Genomic DNA, 27,092 nt, shown 5'->3' with positions numbered 1-27,092 from the left:
GTTCTAGTGTTCCCTTTCCTGAAGAAGTACCCTGTTTAACAAAACAGTTTATCAAAACGAAATTGTTGTGGGGACCTTTATTCCATTGTGTAAAAGTTCCCACATTGTTTGGTCTCAGCAATGGAGGCCAATGCAAAGTGTCTATTAGAACAATATTTACTGAATCGCAGAAAAAAAGTCCACCATACAGGGACTGTTAAGCCGTATCTCACAGCGCAGAAATAGCGGTGAACCAGCCATAAATAAGACACATAGCAAGGCGTTTTCAACTGGTAAACATTTTGCTGCATATTAATTGTTCGCTTAGCGTATTTGTGTTCCTAAGCAGGTTTGTGATAGTGGCCAAAGGTCCTCACTTGAGCAGAGACTCAGGGAAAGTTCATCAGCTTTCTTCACCCGTTTCTACTAGCAAGTTACGATCTTAAAGGTGTACCTCTTTATCTTTAAACAAAAAAAGCACAACGCTCTCATGAATACATAATTTGTTTGTATACATATATAAAAAAGGAGTGCCATTCTTATCTCATGCTGAATCACATTTAGGTCCAGACTGCTCAAAGTGTTGAACACCTAAGAAATAGCGCCCTCAATGGTGCGTTATTGCCAAAGAGTGCTTCAGCGTTCCTGTATGAAAATCGTTTCTTGCGGACTGAGTCCGGCCTCCTTCAGAGTTTTATCAAAGTCCAAATACGACAGTTTTCTCCGGGGGAAATTTGTCACCATTTCGAACCGCTCATTGGAAAATCCTTCTTTACCAACCAATGTGACCAGCGTCTGCAATAAAAAGAGATGGAATTTTACAGAAAGATTAATATTTTGATCACATTATGAAATTCATTTTGATAACCAGGGTGCTTTTTCTTGACCTCTTCTGATTTTGGACACCCTGCTTTAAAACCCCTCCCCGAGAGTAAGCTTTTACAAAAAAGACAGCTCATGAGAGGGTTCCATTTACCAGAAGGGGAGTATCCTTTTGGAGGGACAACTGATACTTCTCTTCATTCGGGTGTTTTTATCATAGCCTAATCTACCCTACTTGAGAAACCCCTCCCAAATAGTTGAATTTCCTAATCAAGAGAGTAAGCTTTTACAAAAAGACTAGCTCATAACACGGTTCCATTTACCAGAAGGAGAGTATCTTCTGGGAGGGACAACTGTTTCTACACTCTATTCAGGTGTTTTTCAATGGCCTGTTCTGGTTTTGGACACCCTTTTTTCAGAAACCCCTCTCAAATAATTGAATTTCCAAATCAAGAGAGTAAGCTTTTACACAAAGACTAGCTGATAAGACGGTTCCATTTACCAGAAGGGGAGTATCTTCTTGGAGGGACAGCTGTTTCTTCTTTCCGTCTGGGAATCTGAGCATTAGCTTGGCCATGGAATGAACGTCTGGAAGGTAAGCATAACGAAAAACAGAATTAAGCTAAGACACAAAACTCAGAGCCTTGCAACTTTGAAATTCACAAGTCAAAAAACCAAAATACATAGAACATAGAAAAATTGATGGGACATACCGATGTCTTCCCCATTCTTAAGGACCACTGGTGATGAATTCGTCTCTTTGGCAACCCCATCATTGGAGTCCGTCTCTGTGACAACTGTTTTCTTCCCTTGAGGAGCATCTTCCTCACTATGGCTCATCGATTTAGTTCTTACAGCTTCGTCGGCTGTGCTTGTCCCATTAACAGCTGACTGGATCGTTCTTTCGTTCGACTTTGAGTCAGTTCTATGAGTGGTGCTGGAGGAGTTGGAATTCGCAACGAGCGGGTGGTTCTTTAGAAGGTTGGGTTTGATGGACTCGATGACGCAATCTGAATCACTGTCATGATTTGAGTTAATCTCGACATCCACGATCTCATCATAATCATCCTCGTCATCGAGGTCATCGTCGTCCGACAGACTTATCGTCTCGTGAATCTTCTTGGAAGCGATTGTGGCGGGGGTGTCTTTGGAAGATGGGACGCGGTCTTTGTGGGCATCGCTAGTTGATTCGGCTAAGGAGGCGGCGATGGCAGCTTCAAGTTGAGAATCCTCACTGGCATCTAAGATCGTTTTTGTCTAAGATAGAGAAGAAACAAATTATCCGCCTTAAAGGTGTCCTTAATCAAGACACTTGACCATTATTGGTACGTCCTTCAGATGGGACGTAAAGCCGTGTGTTGTGTAATACAAGTAAAATAACCCAGAACCTAGAGCAAGCTAGTCGAAACGTTGAGACCAGTTCAGAACTTACTCCGTGACAGTACAGTTAATTACGATCCTATAAGCTAAAGTAGTAGTCCAGTCTATTTTCTATACCATCCGCCCTGGTAATAGTTAAAAAGCAGGACAGTTCTTTTTAGAACTGAGAAGTCTCCCAAACCTCCGACTATCTACTCCGCGGCAGTAGAATAAAGCAAGACAGTTCTCTAAGAACAACTCTACCTGGCAAGTAGACACACACATGGTGTTACCGCAAACCAAATGTACAGTGATACCTCACCATGCAATGCCTCAAATCCTATATAAAATAACCCAGTTACACTTATTGCTAAGAGAAGGGGTTTGGCCCATTGTTTCTGGCAGTGGCAGCTGAGTGAGCAGCAGCACCTTGTAAACCCTTTATAAGAATAACTTACCATTCTTGCCTTTTTGGCAGGCGGAGACGCTGGAGTCTCTTTGTCGAAGCACGGATGATTGGATAAAAACTCCATAACTGAAACAAGAACGAAGAAAACAAACATGCATCGGGGCCCAATTTGATAACGCCTGTAAGCACAAAAACTTGCTAAGCACAGAAAGTATTGCTTAACAGAAACAGGTTACCAGCCAAAATCACATTAAGTTTACATTGATGTGACTGGTACCCCACTCAGTTTTTGCTCAGCAAAGAAATTTGTCAGCAGTATTTTCTGCTTGACAGTTTCATGAAATTGGGCCATGTTCAGACGATAAGTTTCAAAGAAAGACTTTTCATAGGATTAATGCATCAGAATGAAGTAGACCTATGAAATTAGTAATGTGAAGTTGTATAGACCCCCTTGCATTGGCCGTCATCGTTGATGAAACAGGCTCGCGAGAGTCGTGCACAGAGCATTCAAGCGTGCACGCTTCCATTGTTTGTCATGAAAGATCAGTCAATGACATCATGTTGCAATCTACTGTTGAACGAGAAAAAGACATCTTACCAAGATCACAAAATGACGTGCTGTCAAGCTTGCTCCACGAGACCAACAGCTCACCTGTCGTTTGAGAAAAGAAAATACAAAAATAAAATTAAACGAAAGAGTTCTCACTGGCATGATAGTTAGTCTTTGGTTAGACTTGATTCAAGTCCCATTCTCGTGCGGGAAGTCCCTTAGCATATCGCGCTAACTATCAGACAAGCCGTATAGCAGTGTAGCTATTGTCAAATGTAGCTATTGTGGTCTCGAGAATGGGACTTGACAAGGTCGTTTCTTATTCCTGCACGTTGTTATAAAAAAATCTCCCTAGATGGGGAGATGTACAAAACCATTTGGAGTGTGGACGCGCTGCCCCCTCGGTAAAATATTTTCATTATACTCAGTGCAGAAGACATTGTAAGTGCATGCGTCTAGAATCTCAACCCAGTTATGATTAATCGATCGAAATTTCAAATCTTACCAGTTCTTGGATCGAGCAATGCCACATGAGGGAACTCCTCCACCTTGTAAAACTGCATGTATCTCCTCCCTTCATCGCTGTCATGATACACCTGATAAGCAACAACAACAGAACCCAATTTGCTTAGCAAGAATTAGCAGGATACCAGTCAGAAAGGGTGCACGGGACAAGGTTATTTGGCTGGTAACCAAACTTAACTTAGAATAAATCGCCGTCATTCAAAAATAAATGTAAAATGCACAGAAAACCAAAAATTATTAGTTGCATTTGTTCCAACGAATATTCTTTCATTTAACACAACAAACTTTCTCTAACCTGCCATAAAACGAAGGATTCATTGATGATACTTTTGACTGTTGCGTCACTCCAAACGTCCCTGTTGAGTTTCTGACAGTTGAATTCCTGAACGTCCTGAACGTTAACAATCAACCAACGACCTTGATTTTGACCCGTCTCCATGGCCTGCTCACAAAACATCAAATTATACATTAATATTATAATATATCACTGGCAATGTTGTAGCCACGGTGGGAGGTGCTGGGGGGGGGCCTGCCCAGGGCAAAACATTTTTGCCAAGCACTCTGAGCAAAATACATTGTGCCGTAAAGATTTCCCTCAGTAAAGAATAAATAAAAATTGTCCACTGGACTCACGGCTAAATTTCCCATCCACATGAAAGCAGTTACAGTAAAGTGTCTTGTTCTAGGATACAAGTGTCACAGCAAAGACTCGAACCCACACTCTGCTGATCAGAAACACCAGAACTTGAGTCTGGCGCTCCTAACCACTCATGCCACAAATAAACAAAATATTCACAGAAAGTTTAAGTTTGTTTTAACGGACACCTACACATGGCGAATTTCCGTCAGCTTTTTAAGATTTCTTTTTAAACAAAAAATGTACTCACTGTGTTGAAGGTTCCTTTGTGCATCAGATCTACGGGAGGTCTGAAGAGGTCTTCAAGGGTGCGGACTTTGGCCGATTGGGGGACAAGGTTGCCGTGGTTACGAATCATCTCTTCTTGATGTCCTGTGTTTGAAGATGGTTCAAAAGTGAATGATAATAAAAACTATAATAAAGACCTGTACTGTGCACATTTCCACCCTGGTGGGTTTTCAAGGCGCAGTAAAACCCCCAAAAGAAAACGAATGAAAACAGACGCGACTAAATTAGTCCTTGAACACCAGTGACATAAGATAAGTTTTGAGAAGAGATTTGAATTGTGGTACAAAGACAAGATCTAAGATTAAGTGGTAGAGAGTTCCGGATGCGTGGCGCAGCTGGACAAAGAAGAAGAGGAAGTTAAATAATCATTGTCTTTACAAGACAATGCAGTCTTTTGAAGTCTTAAAAGAACTGAGCCAGGTAAACTCTTCATCACAACTTACTTGTCTCTGCTTGGAAGTCGCGGAATTTATCGAAGATAGAAACTTGACCGCCCCTTCGCCTCGGTCGTGGACCTAGTGATAAAGAAGAAGAGTTACTCAACCTAATTTTCCTCGCTACAAATGAAAGCAAGACAGTTTTGCCAAAAGTTTCAAAGGAATTGTGTTCCCAAACAAAGGGACATGTTGTTATAAAATGTACTTTGTAGAAACTGTACAATGGTGTTAGCATGTGGGTAGATATCTGAGGGAGTCATCGAAGGTTTAGGTGTAATTTTATGATTAATTATCAACCTGCAGTGGATCCACTGAACCCCTATAAATAAGACCACTCTTCTCTTTCTCTTCAGTCTCCTGACGATGACTAGAGCAAGCTAGTCAAAACATTGAGACCAATTCAGAACTGACTCCGCGGCAGAACAGTTAATTCTGATCCTATAAGCTAAAGTAGTAGTTCAGTCTATTTTCTATACCATCCACCCTGATAATAGTTAAAAAAGCAGGACAGTTCTTTTCAAAACTGAGAAGTCTCCCGAACCTCTGATTATCTACTCCGCGGCAGTAGAATAAAGCAAGACAGTTCTCTCAGAACAAACTCTACCTGGCAAGTAGATACACACATGGTGTTACCGCAAACCAAATATACATTGATACCTCACCATGCAATGCCTCAAATCCTATTAAGGTACAATACTTACCAAATGTTGGGACATCCTGTACAAGTATTTCCCGCTTTTGGGGAATTGGAGCTCGGACGTTGTCACTGAAAGCCAAACAAATTTTTTATGAAAATATTACACATTTTAGGTAATCAGTTGAAAACCCCCCCGAGACTGCTAGACTTATTTTTACTGGTCTGACCTTGTCTAAAGCGAAAATTTCTGGCCTTGGCCCTGTGAAAGTCTAGTGTGAATTTCAAGCCCTGCAGCTAATTTCAAGAAATGCTTAGATTAATCATGAATCTCGAGTTAGGACGAGTAACACTTTCTAACTTAGGATGAGTTCACTGTGTCCTATCTTCGGATACAGAACTAATTCGTCCTAAGTCCTAAGATTAATCCTAAAGTTGGAGAGAGTTTGGTGAAAACGACAGCTGGATCAATACTCACTCTGGTGGAATTTCCGGAGCGGCACTTACACCCGACGGTCCTGCAGTGGACGCCCCTGCGGTGGCAACCCCGGCAGTGGACGCCCCCGAGCCGGCTGTAGCGCCCTCTAGCTGCATACCAATTGCCATCTCAAGGTTTCCATTGCACACTTCAAGCAAACGGAGTCCGACCTCTTCAGTTGCACCTACAAGTAGAAAAGGAACAAAGTAATATTATGAGTATCTCTAGAGTACATACCAAAAAAATTTGCTGAATATTTTTTTCCAAATAGGACACCATCCACGCCAAAGGGCTAGAATTAGAGAGCCGAGTTGGTAGAGTGCAGCCGACGGCACAAAGCCAGAGGTCGCATTTTCAAGTCAAACTCTAGTAGTACTAGTAGTACTAAACTTTCTTTGCTTATAAAAAACCAAGAAATATTTTTTGATTTGTTCCTTTGTATTGTGTTTTTCGTTGCATCACATCAGTCATCAACAGTCCATACAATGCACAACAGACATGATTGATAGATGGCGAACTATGGGCAACTAAAAATTAAACCTTTGATATGCGCTGATTGAGGTACACCCATAACTTATCACACATCAACGATGATGAATGGGCGACCCCCCGCGATCGACACACGATTGGCAACCCCTGACACGGACGGACAGAACAGAATGAAATTCATTTAAAATTTATATTTATTAATATTAATTAGCCTATAATCCCTATATTAATTAATCATTAATGTGGACATGTCTGAATGTTGTGAAATTACATTGTATTGTATTTGTTTTTGCATATATTAAAAAATGATTGATAGGGATAGTAAAATATCTATTATAGTATAGTGTCAGTACTTTTTGATTGAGTTGAGTGTGTGGTGCACTGCTGTCTCAGTGTCTGTACTGCTGTGCCATGCAGTGTGGTGTTCTTTGTGGATCTGGCTGGTGGAATTTTGGGGAAAGGACCTTTCTTTTGTTTTTTTGGTTTTTTAATTTGGGCAAATTAAATAATAAAATCGTAAATTGTGTCACACTAATTGAACTATCATGATTTCTAGGTACATTAATTAAATATAACAGTTTTAAAACCTTCTACACAAACTGTGTAAGTTTAACACGAAAGTCTCACCCGTTATGGCAGAAAATTGTTTTGCCAGCCCTTCCATCGCTGATGAACTTTTCGACTTCCCGCGAGACGCCATCTTGGATTGTGTCACAATTTTGTGAGTAGATCGCGATTTAATTCCTCCTTTCAGCCTAAAGAGGGCGCTATACAAGCAGACCGCTAAAAAAAAACTGGAACCACCAAACGGATGATATCGTCGAATCGTGAAACTTCTTTTGTTTTTTCGTCAAAATTGTCTGCTTGTATCACTGAAACTGTAGAATAATCGGTTCTGTAACTTCGTTGGTTTATTGTTTGTTGGCAGAAGGTGCCTCCCATTAAATATGGAGGAAACCTATGATGACGAAAGTGGTAAGTAGCTGGTTCAATATTGTTGAGTTTCACACTGCCTGCATGTACTTCTTGCGAATTGCGTATACAAAAACCCATTCATATTTGTTTCTGATACTGATCAGAACAGAGCTCAGTCTCAGAGCGCGGCGCAGGGTTTTGGTGGTGAAGCGCAAAAGCACAGGAAACCAAGTTTTATGTCAGAGCCTACCTCTTTGGTCAGAGCTAGTATCTATCAGGGTCATGAAGATTCAAATCGTTCTAAATTTTGTAATAATTCAAGTAACATATTAATAATATGAACTTGGCCCCACTTGTGTGGCCAAGGCTAGACTCTAGCCTTAGCCACACAAGTGGGGCTAATAAAATAAGTAATAATTATGAACTATGCAACTTTTAATTTAAACTTAAAGCCATTGGACACTTTCTGAACAGAACAAAAATTAAAAGTTCACAGATTTACAAAAATAACTTACACTTACAGAGTTTACAGAAGGTAATGGTGAAAAACTTCCCTTGCCTTGAGTTGAATTTATTTGAAATATTATTCCATGAAATGCTTTACGTTTTGAGAAAACATTAACACAGTTATCAATTCTCGATATCAAGAATAATGGATTTATTTCAAACACATGTCATGACATGTCATGACATGGCGAAATGTGCCTACATTTTCACAGGTTTGTTATTTTAGATATAAAAGTTGTGATACACGAAGTGTGCGCCTTTGGACGGAAATTCTTTGGACAATACTGTCTACCGATATGTTATGCGATTGCTTTAATAAGGGTCATATTTTGTGTTTTGTGAGGTACAAAAAGCACCCAAACACTTTAAATTCAAAGACAAATAAGCCACAAAATCTGAATAACTTGTTTAATTTGTCCATCTTCAGGGAGTGAAGGAGGTAGCACACCTGTCATGGATGAACACAGTGACGCTGAGGAGCAGGGTCAGGCTGAGCAGGGTGAATATAACCAGCAGAGCGACGCTGAAGAAAATAGCGAAGTTGAAGCCAGCGACGCAGAAGTCAACGCTGGAGATTTAGAGGTGAGCATTTGTCGCAAGAAATGCCATGGTTTTGAAACCTGTTGTAAACAAAGGTGCTTGCGATGTGAACCAGAATCACAGGGGTTAACCCTGTCTCTTCCATGATCAGGCCCGATACTCATTTCTTCTATGGTTTTCACTTGTAATGTTGTAGCGCTTTGCAACCGCTAGAAAATGTACTAAATGCTGTTATTATTATAATAATATCATAATAAACACCGGGGCTTGAGTCAGGTGCTCTTAATCCTTTGTTGGGTTTACTTTAGACTGAATATTGAGTTATGAACTGGATATGAAGTATTGTTTTTTTGTTTCTTAGGAGGGTGAATACGTCTCTGAAGGAGAAGGGGGTCGATCAGACAACGAGGAGGTGGCTTCAGATGGTGAAGTTGAAAGTGAGGACGACGGAGGAGAGCAACACAGCTACGATGGAAACGCAGAGGAGCAACAAGAGAGTGACCAGGAGGCAGTAGAGGCTGAAGAGGGGGAAGAAGGTTATCAGGAGGGTGGCGAAGAAGGAGAAGCGAGGGAGAGTGATGGAGAAGAGGTGGAGACGGGGAGGATAGAAGATGAGGAAGAAGAGGTTGGAGCGGAGGAGGGGGAGGCTGAAGATGGTGAGGTTGACTATCAAGAAGCCTCGGATAACGAGGAAGAGGGGGAACAAGGTGAGGTTGAGGAGGATCAAGATGGGGTAGAAGAGGAGCAAGATGAAGGGAGGCATAGTGATGGGGCGTATGAGGCTGGATCCGGTGATGAGCAGCGAGGCAGCGACCATGAGGACTGGGAGCAGGGGGAACAGAGCGAGGTGGAAGCGGAGACGAGAGAGGTTGGTGAGGAGGAGTATGAACCTCAGGAGGACTACTCACCGGTAGGCTCACCGGGCGGGTCCCCGGATGGGTCACCGGGCGTGTCACCGGGCAGGTCACCCGTTGGGTCACCGCGCGGGTCGGAGGACGGTGTTGTCGATGAAGACGTGGACATGGAGCATCAGGAATTCAACGATGAGGATGATGCCGAGAGGGACCATGTGGAGAACAATGCCGAACCTCAAGAGTATGAGGAGGATGAGAGAGGTAGTCCCGAGGCACAGAATGAGGAATGGCAGGAGGGTTATCAAGAGGCAGCGACCTCACAAGAACATGAAGCTGATGCGCCTCATGGTGAGCAGGAGTACGAGGAAGAGGGAGAGCGGTATGAGGCACAGCAGGATGAAGAGGAGGTAGACACAAGGAGGCAAACCACCTATGAGGACAATGATGACATGATGGGCCCGGAAAGTCCAGATCCTGAGCGACAGCAGACCTCAGATGTCGATGGTAAGACAGTGGTTTACATTTTTTGATACTCCTATAATCGGCCATTTTGACATTCCTCGTTAAAAAAATTGTTTCCCTCCTGAGATAATTTGCCGCCTCAAACCTTGGAGCAATTCGAGGAGACAGGCCTGGAATAACACACAGGCCAGGGAAGCCATGTCTTTGGTTGCCCCTGGCTTCGGTTGCCCCTGGCTTCGGTTGCCCCTGGCTTCGGTTGCCCCTGGTCTTGGCCTTGGCATCTTTTGGAAGTGACCTTGGTTAAATGAAAATGGCCTTGCCCTCTAAAAGATGAAAATGCAGGCTTCTCTAAGGAAACTGTAAACTTGTATCCCAGCCTTGCAAATGGCACCACAGCAAAAGCACAGGGCACCACTGCAATTGCTGTGGGTGTTGTGGGTTAATTCGGAGCCTGAAACGATAAATTGCAAGATGTAATATAATTTCCTTTTCAGAGCCTTATGAGCCTTATGTTGAAGATGAAGACAATGTGCCCTTATATGATAACGAGGCCCCTGAGCAAGACGCAGCTGAAGCTGTAGATTTCGTAGAGGCCGAGGATGCTGCTGAGGGTGGGGTCGAAGTGGGTGTGGCCGACGAGGGTGTGGCTGACGGAGGTGATGAGGACGCAGAGATAGAGCAGCCCCACAGTCCAGCCGAAGCCCCCAACGATACCTTGGACAGCGGGGACGAGAGTAATGAAGAAGAGTAAGTTTGTTGGTTGACTTATCGGAGAGTGGTGTCGATTCTCGGTCATTACACCTGTGTCTTCCTGTAAGGTACTTAACCATGAATGCTTCTCTTAACCCAGGTGCCTAAATAGTACCTATGAGGGCTGTATTCTGTTGGAATAAACCCTTATTTGCACTAATTGAAGCAGCTTGGGGTTGTATGCTCCTAGGGAAGTAGAGAAAGTTTGAGGAATTGTCGATCTTTGCATTTTATTAGTGATTTTTGTTCTTTTCTTTAAGGGCTGGTGTTGGGGAGCTCATCGCTGACATCTTTGGTTCCAGCGATGAAGAAGATGATGAAGAATTTGAGGTACTTTCTCTTTGTCTGTTTTTTTGTTTTTTTGTTTTTGTTTGTTAGTTTAGACAATCTTCCTGTCAAGGGAACTCTGCAAACTCCCACAAGGGGATATAGAGTCAATCTTTCTCAAGCATTGGTTTAACAATCTTTTTATTTGTTTCTTTCAGGGTTTCGGAGAGGCTGAGTTGGGACAGCCTGTTAAAAAGAAGCGAGCAGGTTCGTTAAGTATCATTTATTATCCCTCTTTCCTTCTTCCTCATTTTCTTTTTTTAATTTTTAAAATTCTGGCCAAATTTCATAGAGCTGTGCTGGCAATGTAAGCAATTTCATAAAGCCTGTAAGTACAAAAACCTGCTAAGCAAAGGAAAATCTTGCTCAGAAAAAAACAGTTTACCAGCTAAAATTCTATAAGGTTAACATTGGTGCCACTGGTGCCCTACTAATTTTTTGCTGAGCATTTGCCAATCAGTATTTTCTGCTAAACAGCTTTGTGAAACTGGGTTCTGGTTTTGTGTACCCTTTGCAGCTGTTCTATCGAGTGATGATGATGATGATGATGATGGTGTGGAAGATACCATTGAGCAAGAGGGGGTTCCAGATGAGGAGGAGGAAGAGGAGGGGCAAGGAGAAGGAGAAGATGCTACTCCGGCTGATGACGCGGCGGCGCAGGACTCAGACTCTGACGAAGGGGTTGTTGATGGTGATGATGGGAAGTCAAAGGGGTGAGTGAAAGTAATTTTTTTTGGGGGGGGGGGTTTGTTTGCTTTCTAACGCAAGATTTATTGTTGACAATAATCAACAGTTTAAAAAAAAATGAGTTGTGAAAAATTTTCTAAATAAATGTTCACATTCTGGTGTACAACACATTCAGGTGAAGCCTGGGATGGAGTTTTGAGTGCCAGATTTTCATGAAGATGTACCATGTTTTCCTAACGGGAATTATAACTTTTTTCCAGGAGTTTTGTGTCGGACTTTGACCTTATGATGGAAAAGAAGAAAGCAGAGAACCGAGCTCACAGAAAACGACGACGCGGCGGTGACATCATCAACGATAACGATGACATCATCGTTGCAATGATCAAACAAATGATGGAGGCAGCCAAGGTAAAATCTCGGCCAAATTTCATGAAAATGCTGAAGCAGAAAGTCTGCATTTTTCCCTCCTCCCCAGGGCCCAATTTCATAGAGCTGCTAAGCACAACCAATTTGGTTAGCATGAAATTTTTGCCTTGATAAAAACAGGATTACCAACCAAATTTCCACGTGCTTTTCAGGATAAGCAAACAACAGCTGAATACCAGTAACAGGCAATGTGGTTTGTAATCGTGTTTTTATCAGGGAAGAAATTTCATGCTAAGCAAATTTTTGTGCTTAGCAGCTCTATAAAATTGGGCCAAGCTTAGGGTGAACTTATTTTAGAAACAAAAACGTAATAAAAAAAACCTTCTTTTTTTGTGTTTTACATCAACAGGAGGACAGACAGTTGAATCAGCGACGGAAAGCTGCCACGAAAAAACTAACCATGCTTCCATCCGTCAAATCACAGCTAAGAAAGTAAGTTGTTTACCCCTCACCCCTTGGGTGGGATTCGAACCCACAACCTTTGCATCTAGACCAGTGTCTTACTAACTAGACCACCGAGATTTCCCGGTAGCTAAAGGGAGTTCGAATCTTTAGCAGCGGGTACCGCAACGATTTAATAGATGGAAATTTGTATCGAGGATAAAGAATATTGTACTTTTTGGTATTTTAATGCTGCGTTTGTTTTGTCCACAGGCAAGATTTACAGATTGCGTTTCTGGATTGCGGTGTACTGAAAGTAATGAAGGAGTGGTTGATGCCGCTGCCGGATCACAGTCTTCCAAATCTACACATCAGAGAGACACTTCTCAAAATACTCAGGGAGGTAGGAGAAACAAAAAAATTGGCTTAAAAGCACCTTAAGTAACTGTAAAAGACAAGTTTTCTCACTTGGTATATCCAATTTGTACATGCATAAAATAACAAATCTGTGAAAATCGAAGTTGCACGAGAAAATTGAAAGAAAAAGCACCCTTGTTGCACAACTTTGTTGTGTTTTCAGATGCCAAATAAAAGGCTTCAGGTCTTTATATTTGAGTGAGAAATTACCTTTCTCAAAAACTACGTTTTTTCAGAAGGAGCCGTTCTCACAATGTTTTTAGACTATCAACAGCTCTCCGTTTCTCGTTACCGAGTAATTTTTTATGCTAGAAATTGTTTTAAGTAATAACCAATAGTGTTCAGTGCCTTCAAGTGTGGTTGGCCAATTCCTCATTTTTTTTTTCTTCTCAGTTCCAAAGTAGCATGTCTGTTCTATAACGAGTATCATATTTCTATCTTTAACAGTTCCCACCGATTGATCAACATATGTTAAAAACCAGCGGTATCGGCAAAGCCGTTATGTGCCTCTTCCGACATCCAAAGGAGCTTAGACATTGCCGAGATCTAGCTGGGAGATTAATAAGTAAGTAGGATTAACTACAGACAGAGCATAGGGTTAGATTATCTACCCCTGATGAGGACTGGATGCAGAGTGTCAAGATCTTTGTTGCTGGAGTGAAGTGTCCTTGATGGATAACATTTGCTGATTAATTTTTGGGACCATGTGTGCATTTGTAGAAAAAATTGAAACAAGAAGAATTGCTCAGTTCTAGATTTGGGAGGGAAAAAACCCAATTGGGACAAACCCATGCAATCAGGCAGGGACTGAAAAACCAACCCACATGCAAGGCTCTGGGTCTGAGGTGGGATTCAAACGGGTCCAGAGAGGTTAAAGGAAGGGAGAGAAACCACTGAGCCAACCTGATTCATTATATCATGCATGCAACTTTTTCTCAGATCAGCTGAATTCCTCTTTCTATATACTTTCATTTATGCCATTCAAACTTGAAAAAACACTGTACAAAACCATTGGAACTTTGTAATTACCTCCTTTTTGGTTACATTTGCATGCCTGATTTATTTATTTATAAGGACCATTTTGATTGGGCTGCTGCCCACCCTTGTTTATCTTTCGCCACAGATGATTGGTCAAGACCGATTTTTGGAGTCGAGGCAAACTTTCATTCCATGACGAAGGAAGAAAGGCAAGAGCGGGATTTAGCGCAGCTCTCCGCAGTCAAGAAACGTAGATTAAGGTAGGAGGCATTGTCGTTTTATTTTAGTTTTTTTTTAAATCTTCTTTCAATTTATGTGTTAGAACATTTCAGTTGTTAGGACCCTTTAAATAATTTGGTTGTGGATGTAGGAGGAAGTTTGACTGTGTATTTTGCATTCAAAGCCATAATGCTTGATACTGGATTGTCATGAAAGTAAATGTAGGAGTTTTTTTTTGAGGCATTTGAAATAACCATTGATCTTTCTTCTCTACAGTTCAACAGAAGGGACAACTGTCACGCCAAAAAGTATAGATACAGCACTAACGGGAGAAGAAAGGTGATTATAAAATAAGTTGTGTCTCAGTTTACATGTGTCTTTATCAAAAAGTTGTTTTGAGTTGTGTGCGCTCTATAATATATTCCTTTTAATATTATTAAGGTATTCATGTAACTTGTTTGTATTTTTGTTTTACCAGAGCCTTGAGACCTGGTGATAAGGGTTGGGTAGGCAGAGCAAGGGTACCTCTGCCCTCGACCAAGGATTACGTCGTCAGACCAAAGTGGAACGTAGAGAGAGAATTCTCAAAGGTAAGAACCAGTGGTCCCATCTTTATGAGTGTCACCAAAGTTTTATATTTTCTCAGCGTGTATTCCTAATCTTTATTTTCAACACAAGTTAAAGGATAATCTTGGTTTTACCCATATTGTTTTAGCACTGTATACTTTGTGTACTTTCCTGAGCTCTGTGAAACAATCCACAGGCATATTACTCGGGTGGGATTTGAAAACCCACGACCTTTGTAATTCTAGAGCAGAGTCTTGCCAACTAGTCCACCGTGATTGCCCGGTAGCTAGAGGCAGTTCAAATCTTTTTTTTTAGCTGCGGGTTCCCCAACGATTTTTCAGATGGAAATTTGCACCGATGTGTGATAGCACTTCATACTCGGTACTTTCCCGAGTTCTGTGAAAAAAATCACGGGCATATATTACTCGGGTAAACAAAAATTTGTTGCCCTTTTGTTTTAAACCACAGAGCGGGAAAAAGGAGCCTACCAAACTGGACAAACATCTGAAACGATTTAAAGACGCCAAGGCACGGAGTAAGAACAAGAATCCTCGAGCAATCTCCATCAGCATTGAGGGAAGAAAAGTTGCTCTTTAAAAATATTCCGTTCAGAGTTGATTATTTACTTCTTGGGCAGGCTCCCTGTGTGCTGTGAAATGGTTATAGTACTAACGGAGGAAAGGGGCCAGGCTATTAAATATTTCATGCGCTACAGCAGTGGACCTTTCTTTTGCAACGTCACATCCCAGGTTTTCACCTACTGAGGTTTGAAAACTACGGAAAGCCATAAATGCAAAACAAAAACAGATGGCCACAGTTATTGTCCCACAACTATTCAAATAGTGTTGAATTTATTGAAAACAAAGCAACCAATCAAGGGAGTTGTTTTATGTTATTGGAAGTTTGCGGAGTGCAGACAATAATTTTGAATTTGGTCAGAACATCTGATAACGAGGATGATTGTTTTGCTAACAAAGTTTTGTTATTTGCTAAGCTGAATTTGGTTGGGAACCAGCCAAGAGTAATGAACATTGCATATTTTTTGGGCAAATGACTTAATTCAGCTAAGCAGGGCTTGAACAGCCTCACAAATTTGACTGAGAACTACTGTTAGAATTCTTGAGTTGTGTTTGTCAATTTATTCCACATATTGATTTTATTATTTTTTTTATTTTAGTTTTCACTGGCCATATTTTTGTTTTATTTTCTTGAGGAGAACACTGAAGTTTTAATTAATTTGAACCAAATTCTTATTTGGGGAGCCCTTTTTCAGAATGTTTTATACTACCAACCTCTCCCCATTACTCGTTACCAGATGAGGTTTTATGCTAATAATTATTTTGAGTAATAACCAATAGTGTCCACTGCTTTTAAGATGAAAAAGAAAAGTTATTTTTAATTTTCAGGAATGGTACTTTTTGATGTTATTATTTGTACAGGACAGAGAGCTGTATGTAAAACATATTCTTTTGAAATAGCTCAGTAAAACAATTTGAAGTAAGGGATTAAAAGAGTTGTTCGGTATGGCACTTTAGACCGTATCCGACTTAGCCCCTACAGCTACGGCTATTGCTAGGGACCTCCTATGCGCCTCTCTTAATATTTATGCATAAAGCCCGGTTCATACTTCCTGCGAATGTGAATGCGTAGCGAATGTTGACATCAAACAAATTTGCAACGAATTTTGCAGCAGTTCAGCTCCCCGCAATTCACTTGCGAATATCGCTGCGAAAGGATAGTTGTGACGTAAAATTCACGTCAAATTCGCTTCGCAATCGCATTCGCAGGAAGTATGAACCAGTCTTAAGTCATCACAATTCTCACCCAAAATGGGACCATAGGCGCACTACTGCAAGTGGTGGCGGACATGCACCTATGGCCTCGTTTTGGGTAAGAATTATGACGTCTAGATGAATACTAAGAGAACGTATGCATGATGTAAAAATCTAGCCGTCATGACCCAAGACTGGCAGAGTCATGACTGAGCGAATTTCGGAAGGTGCATGGGAAAATCCAACTTCTATTAAAAAATCATGTGAAAGTGAAATGATTCTATGTCATGGATATTTTGAAAATAATTACTTTTCAACGATAATGGGGTCTTGATAAAGCCATTTTGATCGACACGAGTCCTACATTTCCACCAGACATTTCGTGCTCAATTTTAAATAGAATTTGTTCTATAAATGCTTCTCACGTAAGAAAATTACTCTTGTACTTTGTAAATAAAGTCACTTGAAATGTCATGGTGTGTAAATAAATGTTCCAACTCATTGGAGTTTTTCTTAAAATTTTTGAGATTTTGTCAATTTTTTAAACCAACATATCTCACCCCAAGTTTGTCAAGAGTTAGTCATTATCTGGGCCAAATTTCATAGCGCTGCTAAGCAACAAAATTTGCTTAGCATGAAATTTCTCCCTGGATAAAAACAGGATTACCATCAAGATTTCCATGTGATTTTTAGGATAAGCAAACAACAGCTGAACACCAGTAACAAGCAGCATTAAACAAATGGAAATTTTGTTGGTAATCCTGTTTTTATCAAGGATGAAATATCATGCTAAGCAAATTTTCGTGCTTAGCAGCTCTATGAAATTGGGCCATGGTAATGAACCCAAGGATGCCTCATAAGTGAACTTAACTCACTGCAGCTCGCAAGCCTGAGGAAACCTGTGAACAAGGGTACTTGCTATGTGTCCCTACTCTTACACGATAAAGTGTTCTGGGTTCATCTACAATCACAACCAATCCCAATGCGAGACAACAGCCAGTAACTATTATTCATTATATCTATATTTTATTTTCATCTGTATATTATGCACCATTAAACAATAAACAAATCTTCAAAGGAATATGAAGAGTTCTTAAAATACCCGGAAGTCTTGTTGCTATTCCTAAAAATTTATGTACAAAATAGTAAGTCTGAGTGAGAAACTAATAGGCCTAATGCATGGTACATGTATTTACAATTGGAGGTGATTATTGTTCTTCCTTTAGCAACTCAGGAGTCATCAAACCCAAGACTTATTTGCCCAATTTGGCCAATGTGAAAAGACAAATGAAATATGTACCAGCCAAAATGCTATGTATTTCACATTGTTACAACTTGTACATTTGTACCTTGCCATAAGCTATTAGCCAACAACGATTTCATCAAAATGGCTCCCACTCTTCATCATGTTAATCCAGCATTTGAAAGCATTGAAGAGGGGTTATCCACAAATTTCATCTCGTACAAAAGTAATCAACATCGAAAGAAGTTTTCACATGAGATCACAACAAACAATAAAATAATACTGGATTTAAAAGACAAGGCAAACATAAAATACAATAATTTGTCAGAAAGCACAAAACCCCATGTGTTTAAAAAAGTTGATAGATGAAAAGTTGGACTTCAAAACCAAGTTAAGTTTTTTCTAATAGGTGAGTCTTTGTTCATTTATACAGGCCTTTAGCTTTGTTTTTGAAAGGACAAGGGCACCAAGGCATTTTCTCCTTGGTAAAGAGCACCCTGTGAGGAAATTGTGTTTCTGTTGAAGCATTTTAAGGGCACCAACGCAATGACAAGGGGGCTTGGAGGCAATTCGCCTTAGTTTGTTGCCTCTGTGAAGTATCAAGCCGTCTGGAAGTAAAACTAAGATCATTGCAGTTAACAATCCTTTGTGAATCAGCCTATAGTAATTTGTTAGGGTCTGCAGTTTGTCAGACATAGTTCTTTTTAATCTGTGAAACAGATTTTGTGATGGGACGTATTAAAAAGTACAAATCCAATGAATCCATAAAAAAGTGATGTTGAATCTAAAACATGTAAACTGTGGCTCCATACCATACATTACTTGATGACAACATAATATTATACAAATGTACAAAACAAAATTTCTACAAAATACCCATGATCAAGCACTGGTTATTTTTCAAAGGAAATTTTTGAGAAAAAAATTACAGAAAAATGTCTAAACTGAGCTGTTGGTTTCGTTAGCTACAATTGATTCTTGCAAAGGGAAATATCCTATTTAAAAAAACGTACAATTCTGACATTGATTTTGGAACGCTTTCTTCAAAGAAGGTAAAAAACAGTGGTACAAACTCATAATTTAAAAATTGACATATTAATTTTCAATTTTAAGTCAATAAAATTGTCTCACTATTTCACATTAAATTTTAAAAAACTGGAATGCTGTGTTTAAAAAATGGTGGATAAAATGAGTTCTGTTACAAAAAGGGAGTTTGCGTCCATAATTTTGTTAAAAATGCAATCATATTTGTTTACACAAAGAGCTGATTTGTATAAAAAGAACAGTATGTGTGGACAAAATGTGAAAAAAATTAACGCAATATGATCCGATGGTATAAAAATGTAATTCCCATTTGTAAACAATAACCATTCTCAATTGGGAACACTGGCCAATCCCAATTGGGAACGCTAAACATGTCACTTTCATGTTGGAACAATACATAGGCCATTCTTATTTTGGAACACCATTCCTGTTTGGGAACACCAACCATTCCCAGTTGGTGTTACATAAAGTCATTTTGCAATTGGAATGCAAGCATTTGATTTTTCTGTTGCAATTCCAATTCCTGAACACAATCGTCAGTTCCTTTTTACAACGAGCCCAACACAAGAGTCATTCCTTTCAAAAGCTTAGGATTTCCTTTCGTTAAACCAACCCCATCCATACCCCAGCCCAGTGGGGTCGTACGGACTACATGGGCCATAAGGGCTTCATATTATTATTGCTTTTTACACGGTTGAGATCTCTTATTATAACTGAAGAACGTCAACTGGGGGGAGTTTGGCAACTTCGTAGAAGACTCTGGAAGGACAAGAAAATGAGAGAAGTGTTTAAGTAAAGTAGTAAATATATTTGATTTATTCTTAGCTTAATTACTAAATCTCAAACACACCCTAATGCAGGTTCAATCCAATGAGGCCTATATGTATATAATAACTACCTACAATAACAAACAAAACATTTACAAGCAAAGGCAATCTTACGATAACAGAAAACAAAACTACATCGGTGTATGGGTAAAAAACCAAAAATAATAGAAAACAAAAACTAAAAACTAATACAAAACACATGGTAATGGAGATTGAGTGGTGCCCATAAAAAGCAGAGCTTGTCGAGTACGGACCCCCGAATGAAGAAAGCACTGTAAGTAATTCTATTAGGTGGAAGTAGAAATTTGCAAAGCAATAGTTTTGTGCTTAAGGGCTATACTTACTGGTGGGAGTATTTATTTCTGATGGTCATTAGTTGTTTATTGGGTGTTGCGGTAAGCATGGAGTTCAGCTGCTTCGTGAGGTCGGCAAGCTCAGATGATGTGTACCCAGAGTAGTGTACGAGTGTTGCATCCTGATTGGGTGAAAGAAAGGACCAACAAAAAATCAGATCTCCAAAGTCGTACAATTGTTCACTTAAACAAAAAACTCATAATTAATATTGAAAGTCAATAAAATATTACTTAAAATATTGGGTGCTAATCAATATAGCCAAGTTTGTGTATATACAGCAAAGAAGGTATACACATACCCAAAACGAGTATACAAAATGTGATAATAATAATAATAATCGCTTCCTATTTAACGCTCAAAGTGATGTTCTTCAACATCCAGTATTTTATATTTCTGCAAGGTATTGTGGAACTACGTTTTTGAGGTTTGAGACTTTTTTCAATATCAGCATGTAATGGAACCTAAGGTTTTAAGTCCCATGCAAAGGACACAGCAATAATGGTTAAGTCACTTCGATGATACAGACAACTTATCTTAAGATGTTCGTGCTTTTGGACATCGAGTCCGGCAGTCAACAAACTTGAAACCTACCCATTCCGCTGTCTTGGTCATCTTGAAGGCAAGCAGAAGAGCGGCTGCGGCTACTTTAGAATCTCTCGTCTCAAGGAACTGACTCTCCATCAAAGAATGCTCCAGAATAAACCTGGCTAGCGTTAGGGTCTCCATGGAGGCGTGAGCACACTACGTAGACAAACGGAACAGAAAGCATTACGGCCTGGAGAAGTGTAGCTTGGTTACTCTTTATGTTTTAGGGTGCATGACAAAATCTACGCATGATATAAAAATACTTTATCACTGGGCCAAGACCATTCCTTTGATCTTTCTCAGCTCACTGGGGAGACAGCCTGAGCTACCCCGGCGCTTGGCCGATGTCCTCCAGCCTCGAAGGACACATGTGCGCTTGACTAGTAAAGTGATAAAGAAATAGTATTAACTTAGTGGTATGTAACTTCTCTCGTTTACTTAATTTTGTTGTACCTTAGCGTATCTTCTGAGGAATCTGTATGAAAGGGGGATGCCGAGATCAAAATCAAGCAGTCTTAGAATTGCCATCTCGGTATCGATGAACTGTTGTCTCTCGTAGGCGTCGTCGCAGATGTACTTGAAGTCATCAAGGGCTGGAGGACATCTCTCCTACAACAGAGCAACAAATATAGAGAAAAAGGTCCCGTTAAAAAAGTTGTGGTTCTTACAAAAGCTATGATACTCTTTACACTGTGGAGATTGTCTGGTAGACAGTGCCACAGGCCAATAAACACCACTTCTTCACAGGCTTACTATGTCAACTTACATCATATTTGCAGGCGATGAAAAGCGATGTGGCGCCCAACAGTTGAAGCACGTCTCTTGTTACGACTTTCTTCATCAGATAGCGGTCGATCAGCTTGACGGCCAAGTACAGCGTTTCGTGGTTCAACTCAAAGTTTTCTTGGACCTCGACGAGCCAGTCCACCAACACTGCCCTCATGTGAGTGTTGACTTCAGGTTGTTTCTCAAAGTACGACTGGATCGGGGTTAATAGCTGTAATAATAAACAAAATATTCAAAAATTAAGATTTATCTATACTCAGTGATGCAACAGATGGATTGCACAAAAAAGAAAAAAAAAAAAATCTTTTACAAAAAACAAAAGAGGGCCTCACCTCGCGTTCTTTGAGATAGTTGAATATATCTTGAGCGTAGATCGGTGACTGATTAGGATCTCCTTTGTTTTCTTCATCAATATCATCGTACGCTGGTGTTTCCTGAAGACTTATTGCAGCCACCTATTATTTCAAATGTAGAATTTTTTTGCATTAAACATCATATCAGACAAGCGGACCCAACTTAATAAAGCCTATAGGCCGAGTTATAGTCGGTCGCGCGACGGTCGGGCGTCGGAAAGCTAGACGCGCGATCATAAAAAGACACGTTTTTTAGGCCTCAGTCTTAGGATTGCGCGCAAGATTTCCGTCGCGCGACCATCGCACGACCGACTATAAACCGGCCTTATCACCAAAAATTTTAACAAAAAACTGTTTCTTAGCAACAAAAGGTGACCTGCCAGAATGACAAGCAGAATTTTTTGCTGAACAGCTTTAAGAAGTTTGGCCCATGACCCAATTTTATATAGCACAAAGGGGCTAGCCCAGGCCTAAGCACAACAAAAGCATGCTCACCAAAATAAGGCTACCAGCCAAACTACCATGTCACATGTACAATGACTGGTATCCTGCTCAATTCTGCTTAGCAGATAAATTTTTAAGCAACCTTTTTTGCTTGAATGAGATTGGCCCTTGTGGTTTGCCTTTTTTCAAATTAAAATTCATAACAATTTGAATTATAAATGATCAAACCTTCACACTTCAATTGTACTTTCAGCCTGACTTTAAAATGGTATAAATATTTCAGTTTAAAAGGTGTAGATTAATGAATAATTTACCGCATCCTTGATGTCCAGCTCCACGGTCCTTTCCTCATTTTTCATATTCATCAAAACGACCTCGTCTGAACTTTCCGACGACGAACTGTAAAAGAAAAAATATTCAATAAATTAAGCATAAAGGTTTACAGAAACACACACACAATTCACACATCATCAAAAAAGCATCATTTAGTTCTTTCCTTTGTAAAGGAACTGAACATCTTTGATAATTATCAAAGAACAGTAACCCCACTTGGTGTATCACAACGAATGCATAAAGTAACAAACCTGTGAAAATTTGAACTCACTTGATCATCAAAGTTGCAAGAGTATAACAAAAGAAAAAAATACCCCTTTTTGCACAAATTTTGATGCTTTCTAATGCCTTACAAACAATAAAAAAGGCTTCAGGCCTGAAGTGTTTTATTATTTGAGTGAGAAACTACCTCTTTCTCAAAAACAATGTTACTCAATCAGAGGGAGCCGTTTCTCACAATGTGTTATACTACCAACAGCTCTCTATTGCTTGTTACCAAGAGAGTTTTTATGCTAGTATTTTGAGTAATTACCAATAGTGTCCAGTGCCTTTAAACACTTAGGAAACTGGGCCCTGGTAAGCAAGATCCTACAAAAGAAAAATGGCCACCAACCTCGAGATTGATGACTGTGATGACGAGGACGTCTCTTCTGACGTACCCTGTGACATAACAATCTCCAAACTGTCATCGTCATCTTCCACCGCCAAAGGAACTACTTCTGGTTTAGCCTTGACGGCCAGCGGTTTGGCTTTCAATGCCTGCTGGACGAGTGTAGACTTCTTGGTGGCGAGGATTGTTGACTTTTTCTTGCCCTCATCTTTCCGAATGAGTCTCGCCTGTTTTGGAAACACAAACAAATTGATGCCATGATCTCGTTAAATTATAAGTGAATGTCACTTCTGAACTTGGTAATAATAAAAAATAAAAAAAATTATAAAAGATTTATACTGTGCCCCTTAACGGTACTTAAAAATTGTCAGAACAAATTTGAAAACCCACAGAATGAACAAAAATCGAAGTGTCAACAATACACTGTACACATTACTTACGTTTGTAATGTCACCAAATGCAGCTCTCTTCAGGGGTTGCTGACCCTTGGGCGACCCGCTGGATCGACGTTTGTTCTGCCTCAGGATGGGGACCCCAGAGGGCTTATCTTGGTGAATCTATTACACAAAATAGAAAATACAAAAATTTAAATATAAATATAATAGAACAATGACGATAGGTGCTTTTTATGTGAACACTTTAAAATGTTCACGGATTTATACTTAAACGTTTTTACATTTCAATCAGCCACTGACACCAAACTGTTTACATGGTTTCCATGGAACTCACCTGTGGGACATTTACTGTCTTTGGTTTTCTTCTGAGTGCAAGTGGCATCTTGCTGGGAATTACTATTCGTTCTCTTCACAGTCAAAGTATGAATCTAAAGGAGAAAATAAAATAAAGTTTGAAGATAAAAAAACCAGTGTCAAAGACTTCATTAGCTGAGGCCATGGCTCAAGTTTTACACATACACATGGAACGCAGGCTGAAGGACAGTAGTTTTAACACTGGGCCAGTAAAATGGGTTAACTCAAGTATGGAGAATGGACTAGTTTGGCCTCTGACAGTCTTGTACTCTTTTGTTGACATCTTGGTTTGATCATGGAGGAGTTTAATAGATCGTCAACTTTTCATGACTGTGCTGTTCCACCATGCTTGGATCATGACAAAATTATCCGGAAACAAACTAACAAACAAAACTAAACAAGGGGACTGCACTTTGATTTTGATAGTTATAAATTATTTTTCTTGTAATTCACGAAAAATAACCTTTTCAGGCACTTGCGAGCAAGGGCAATGCTTTTTTGATTGTTACTGATCATTCCGATTGGCAGATCTGCTTCACTCTAAACATGCATAATTTACAAGTAGCTCCAGACGTCCTGGCCATTCAAACTAGGCAGTGTGCGTTTACAACTAAAGAGCAGTGAAGTGTTTTGCTGACACAACAGCCTTTTGTTTTAAGCTCTTGGGCTAATTAAGAATTGATATTCCCATTTGCGACGATCTTGGAATTGCTCACTTAACCAGAGGAAAATTTGAGTGGTATTAACAGGGCACTAAGTGGTCAATGTTATGAATTATATATTTATCACTCTACTCTAAATGGGCTTGCGTTTTAATTTTATGGAGAAAATGTTTTTCCCTTAAAAGTGCAACAATTGAAAATTTAGTTTTAGTAGGGCTGTTTGTACGGACAGAGAAACAAGCAGACATTGTTAATGCCTTTTCAACAGATCTGAAAAAGAAGTCTACAAGTCTGTTTTCAAAACATTCAAGCCACTGTTTTAACATCCGCTGATTGTTCAAGATGGCTACTGCAATGCTTTGCAACAACAATGCACGTTTGCTCTTCATATCTTTGGTGGGCATACTTGTAGTCATAGCTGGTGCCTTTACTTGTTGCCGTGATGGCTGGGCAAAGTTTGGCAACTCCTGTTACACAAACTTCACTGATACAAAGTTGAGGGCAACTGGGTGGGTCGACGCCTATGAGAGATGTTCTAGTCTGGGATCCCGTATACTCAATCTCGAGTCCAATGCGGAGGCCGAGTTTGTGAAGAGCATTATCGATGGGGACGGGAGAATGCGCGTTATTCTTGAATGCGCTGTTGATTCAGACAGCACAAGACCCAAATGCTCCGACGGCGACGTAGGTGAAAAGCTGAGAATGCTGCGCGATAACTCCAGTTCTCATGCATGCCTGGCGATGAGACCTTTTAGCCTGGACACGATTTCGTTCACTACACTGAAATGTTCCGACAGAAAAATCTGCTTTGTGTGCGAGTACGAAATTGAGAACGCACAGTGTTTTGCTGTCGGATCTCCAACGGTGCCACATTCTTGCCTGCTTAACCACACCTATAAGGAGATCCCACTTCTGCACCCGATTCAGTGCTGCCTGGCCTGCCTTAAGGACTCTAACTGCAAGTCGTTCAATCTGTCGGGAAAGATGTGCCAATTCAACAATGCCACTATCGCCATGATCGACACTGACAAGTATGTGGACTTCAAGGTGAACTGTACGTATTTTCAGTTTCAATGAGCATCACATAGCAGGAACTTGTCTTTCATTCAACTTGGTTTTTGTGAAGATAACTTGGAACATCGACTTCGCCACTTGGCGACAAAAAGAACCAACTGGAACTTTCACTCTCCAATTCAAATGACCTGATGACTCTAAACAAATTAATGGCAACTCAACAGGGTTGGCCTAACTTTTTGAGTGACTAACCAGCAAGATTAGATAGCTTTTCATTGCACTGGTCCGTAAGCTTTTTTAGGATGTTAAGGATGCTTAAGAACACTTTGCCAGCCAGACCATTTGGAGTAAATTTCGACTATGAAAGGACTAATTTATTCAAAAATGTATGTACTTTCACTCGTTGTTCTTAACGATGTTCAACGTTTGAAATAAAGGTTTATACATACAGCGCCCCAGTGTTCAACGTAAACCTTCACTAAACAGAGGACAAAAACAAAGCAGTTATTTTAAATTTTGTTTTAGATGTGTAGTAGAAGACAAAAAATAACATAGCAAAGTTAGGCCTATATATGAAGAGAAACAAATTATTCACCCGGAAAAAGAAAAAAATATTGAGCACTAACTATCAGAAAAGTTTCCGTATCCTGCTACCACCACTTTGCTTTTTTTAAATTGTAAATGATTGTAATAATACTGTGTTACTGTTAGTTACTGTTAGTGTTAGGACTAGGCTATAGTATATAAATTATAAAAATTAAAATGAAAAATACTAAAAATAGTATTTATTTTTCTCAAATGAGATATTCCCAGTCCCGATATTCCTTAGTCATTGTTGTGTGAAAAGTGGTGGCAGGATACAGAAAGATCATGCTTTAATTAAACAAAAGAAGCTTTAAAATTTTAAATGTTAAATGCAAAATGTTATTCATGTTCTGTTGTTATTTTACAAATTATGTATCTGTGAACATGGTCATTGCTTTTAATATTATAACCAATCTCTGTCCTAATCTATGTTTTAATCACGTCGTGTTTAACGAGAAAGGATTCTTCTACAGTAACATTGAGCAAGTCAAAGTCCTTGCTCAAAAAAAATCCCCCACCGAGCTCCCTATATCCCGCATGTGCAACACTTTCAATGGAATTTCAATAGACCTAACCAAAATTTCGAAAAAACAAACATGGAGGAAAAAATATGGTACAAACAACTCACAAAATACTACTAAATTTCATACCCAATGCAACAATCTCGAGACTCAGTCTTGTGTGTTGAACGTTCAGCTTCACCTCTGAGGGATTCGCACCAAAATCGGATTCGTTTTAAGATACGAAATCTTTGAAATTCCTGCGGTAAGTGTTCCTACAATCTCTTGTTCTTTGTACACAACCAATGAGAGCTTTTTCTAGTAGCCAGCGTGAATTTCCAGAACTCTATTTGAAATACACGCCAGCGTTCAGTCACTGTTTTGCTTTAGACGCCCCAAAACTGTGCGTTGATTGGTCAGCACGCACGGGCGTTGGCCAATCAAATTTATTGCTATATTTATCTGATTTAAATGCCCCCAAAAAGCTTTCATTCAAATTTTTGTACTCAAAGAATAGGTAAATTATATAATTATAGCTTATTTATCAATTTAAAAAATATATATCATTTAGTAAATAAATGTATTCGTCTTTGC

General features: G+C 39.8%; 3 protein-coding genes across 3 annotated transcripts; 1 reads left to right on the top strand and 2 right to left on the bottom strand.

Moving 5' to 3' along the window:
* Positions 1-613: 613 nt before the first annotated feature.
* On the bottom strand, positions 614-7,348 carry LOC139945378 (UBX domain-containing protein 7-like). The gene is made up of 12 exons (XM_071942726.1): positions 7,235-7,348; positions 6,119-6,302; positions 5,708-5,772; positions 5,013-5,084; positions 4,532-4,653; positions 3,940-4,086; positions 3,625-3,715; positions 3,168-3,221; positions 2,619-2,695; positions 1,515-2,058; positions 1,304-1,389; positions 614-774 (listed from the first exon to the last, which is right to left on the bottom strand). The coding sequence occupies exons 1-12, from the start codon at positions 7,305-7,307 to the stop codon at positions 616-618; spliced, it is 1,674 nt and encodes a 557-aa protein (XP_071798827.1). The 5' UTR covers positions 7,308-7,348; the 3' UTR covers positions 614-615.
* A 50-nt stretch (positions 7,349-7,398) lies between these two features.
* On the top strand, positions 7,399-16,883 carry LOC139944748 (uncharacterized). The gene is made up of 15 exons (XM_071941819.1): positions 7,399-7,582; positions 8,457-8,611; positions 8,931-9,927; positions 10,380-10,632; positions 10,896-10,965; positions 11,121-11,169; positions 11,480-11,675; positions 11,910-12,057; positions 12,425-12,507; positions 12,730-12,859; positions 13,321-13,438; positions 13,997-14,111; positions 14,347-14,409; positions 14,549-14,660; positions 15,106-16,883. Exons 1-15 carry the CDS (start codon positions 7,555-7,557, stop codon positions 15,232-15,234), a joined length of 2,646 nt encoding a protein of 881 aa, XP_071797920.1. The 5' UTR covers positions 7,399-7,554; the 3' UTR covers positions 15,235-16,883.
* A 1,078-nt stretch (positions 16,884-17,961) lies between these two features.
* Positions 17,962-26,835, bottom strand: LOC139944749 (G2/mitotic-specific cyclin-B3-like). Its single transcript, XM_071941821.1, has 11 exons — positions 26,649-26,835; positions 23,718-23,811; positions 23,429-23,545; positions 22,992-23,215; positions 22,360-22,444; positions 21,581-21,703; positions 21,229-21,459; positions 20,916-21,071; positions 20,469-20,618; positions 19,868-19,998; positions 17,962-19,455 (listed from the first exon to the last, which is right to left on the bottom strand). Exons 2-11 carry the CDS (start codon positions 23,763-23,765, stop codon positions 19,404-19,406), a joined length of 1,317 nt encoding a protein of 438 aa, XP_071797922.1. The 5' UTR covers positions 23,766-23,811; positions 26,649-26,835; the 3' UTR covers positions 17,962-19,403.
* Positions 26,836-27,092: the final 257 nt, after the last annotated feature.

Source organism: Asterias amurensis, chromosome 12 (assembly GCF_032118995.1).
Source record: "Asterias amurensis chromosome 12, ASM3211899v1".
Lineage (NCBI taxonomy): Eukaryota > Metazoa > Echinodermata > Asteroidea > Forcipulatida > Asteriidae > Asterias > Asterias amurensis.
This window is presented reverse-complemented; position numbering and strand designations above follow the sequence as displayed.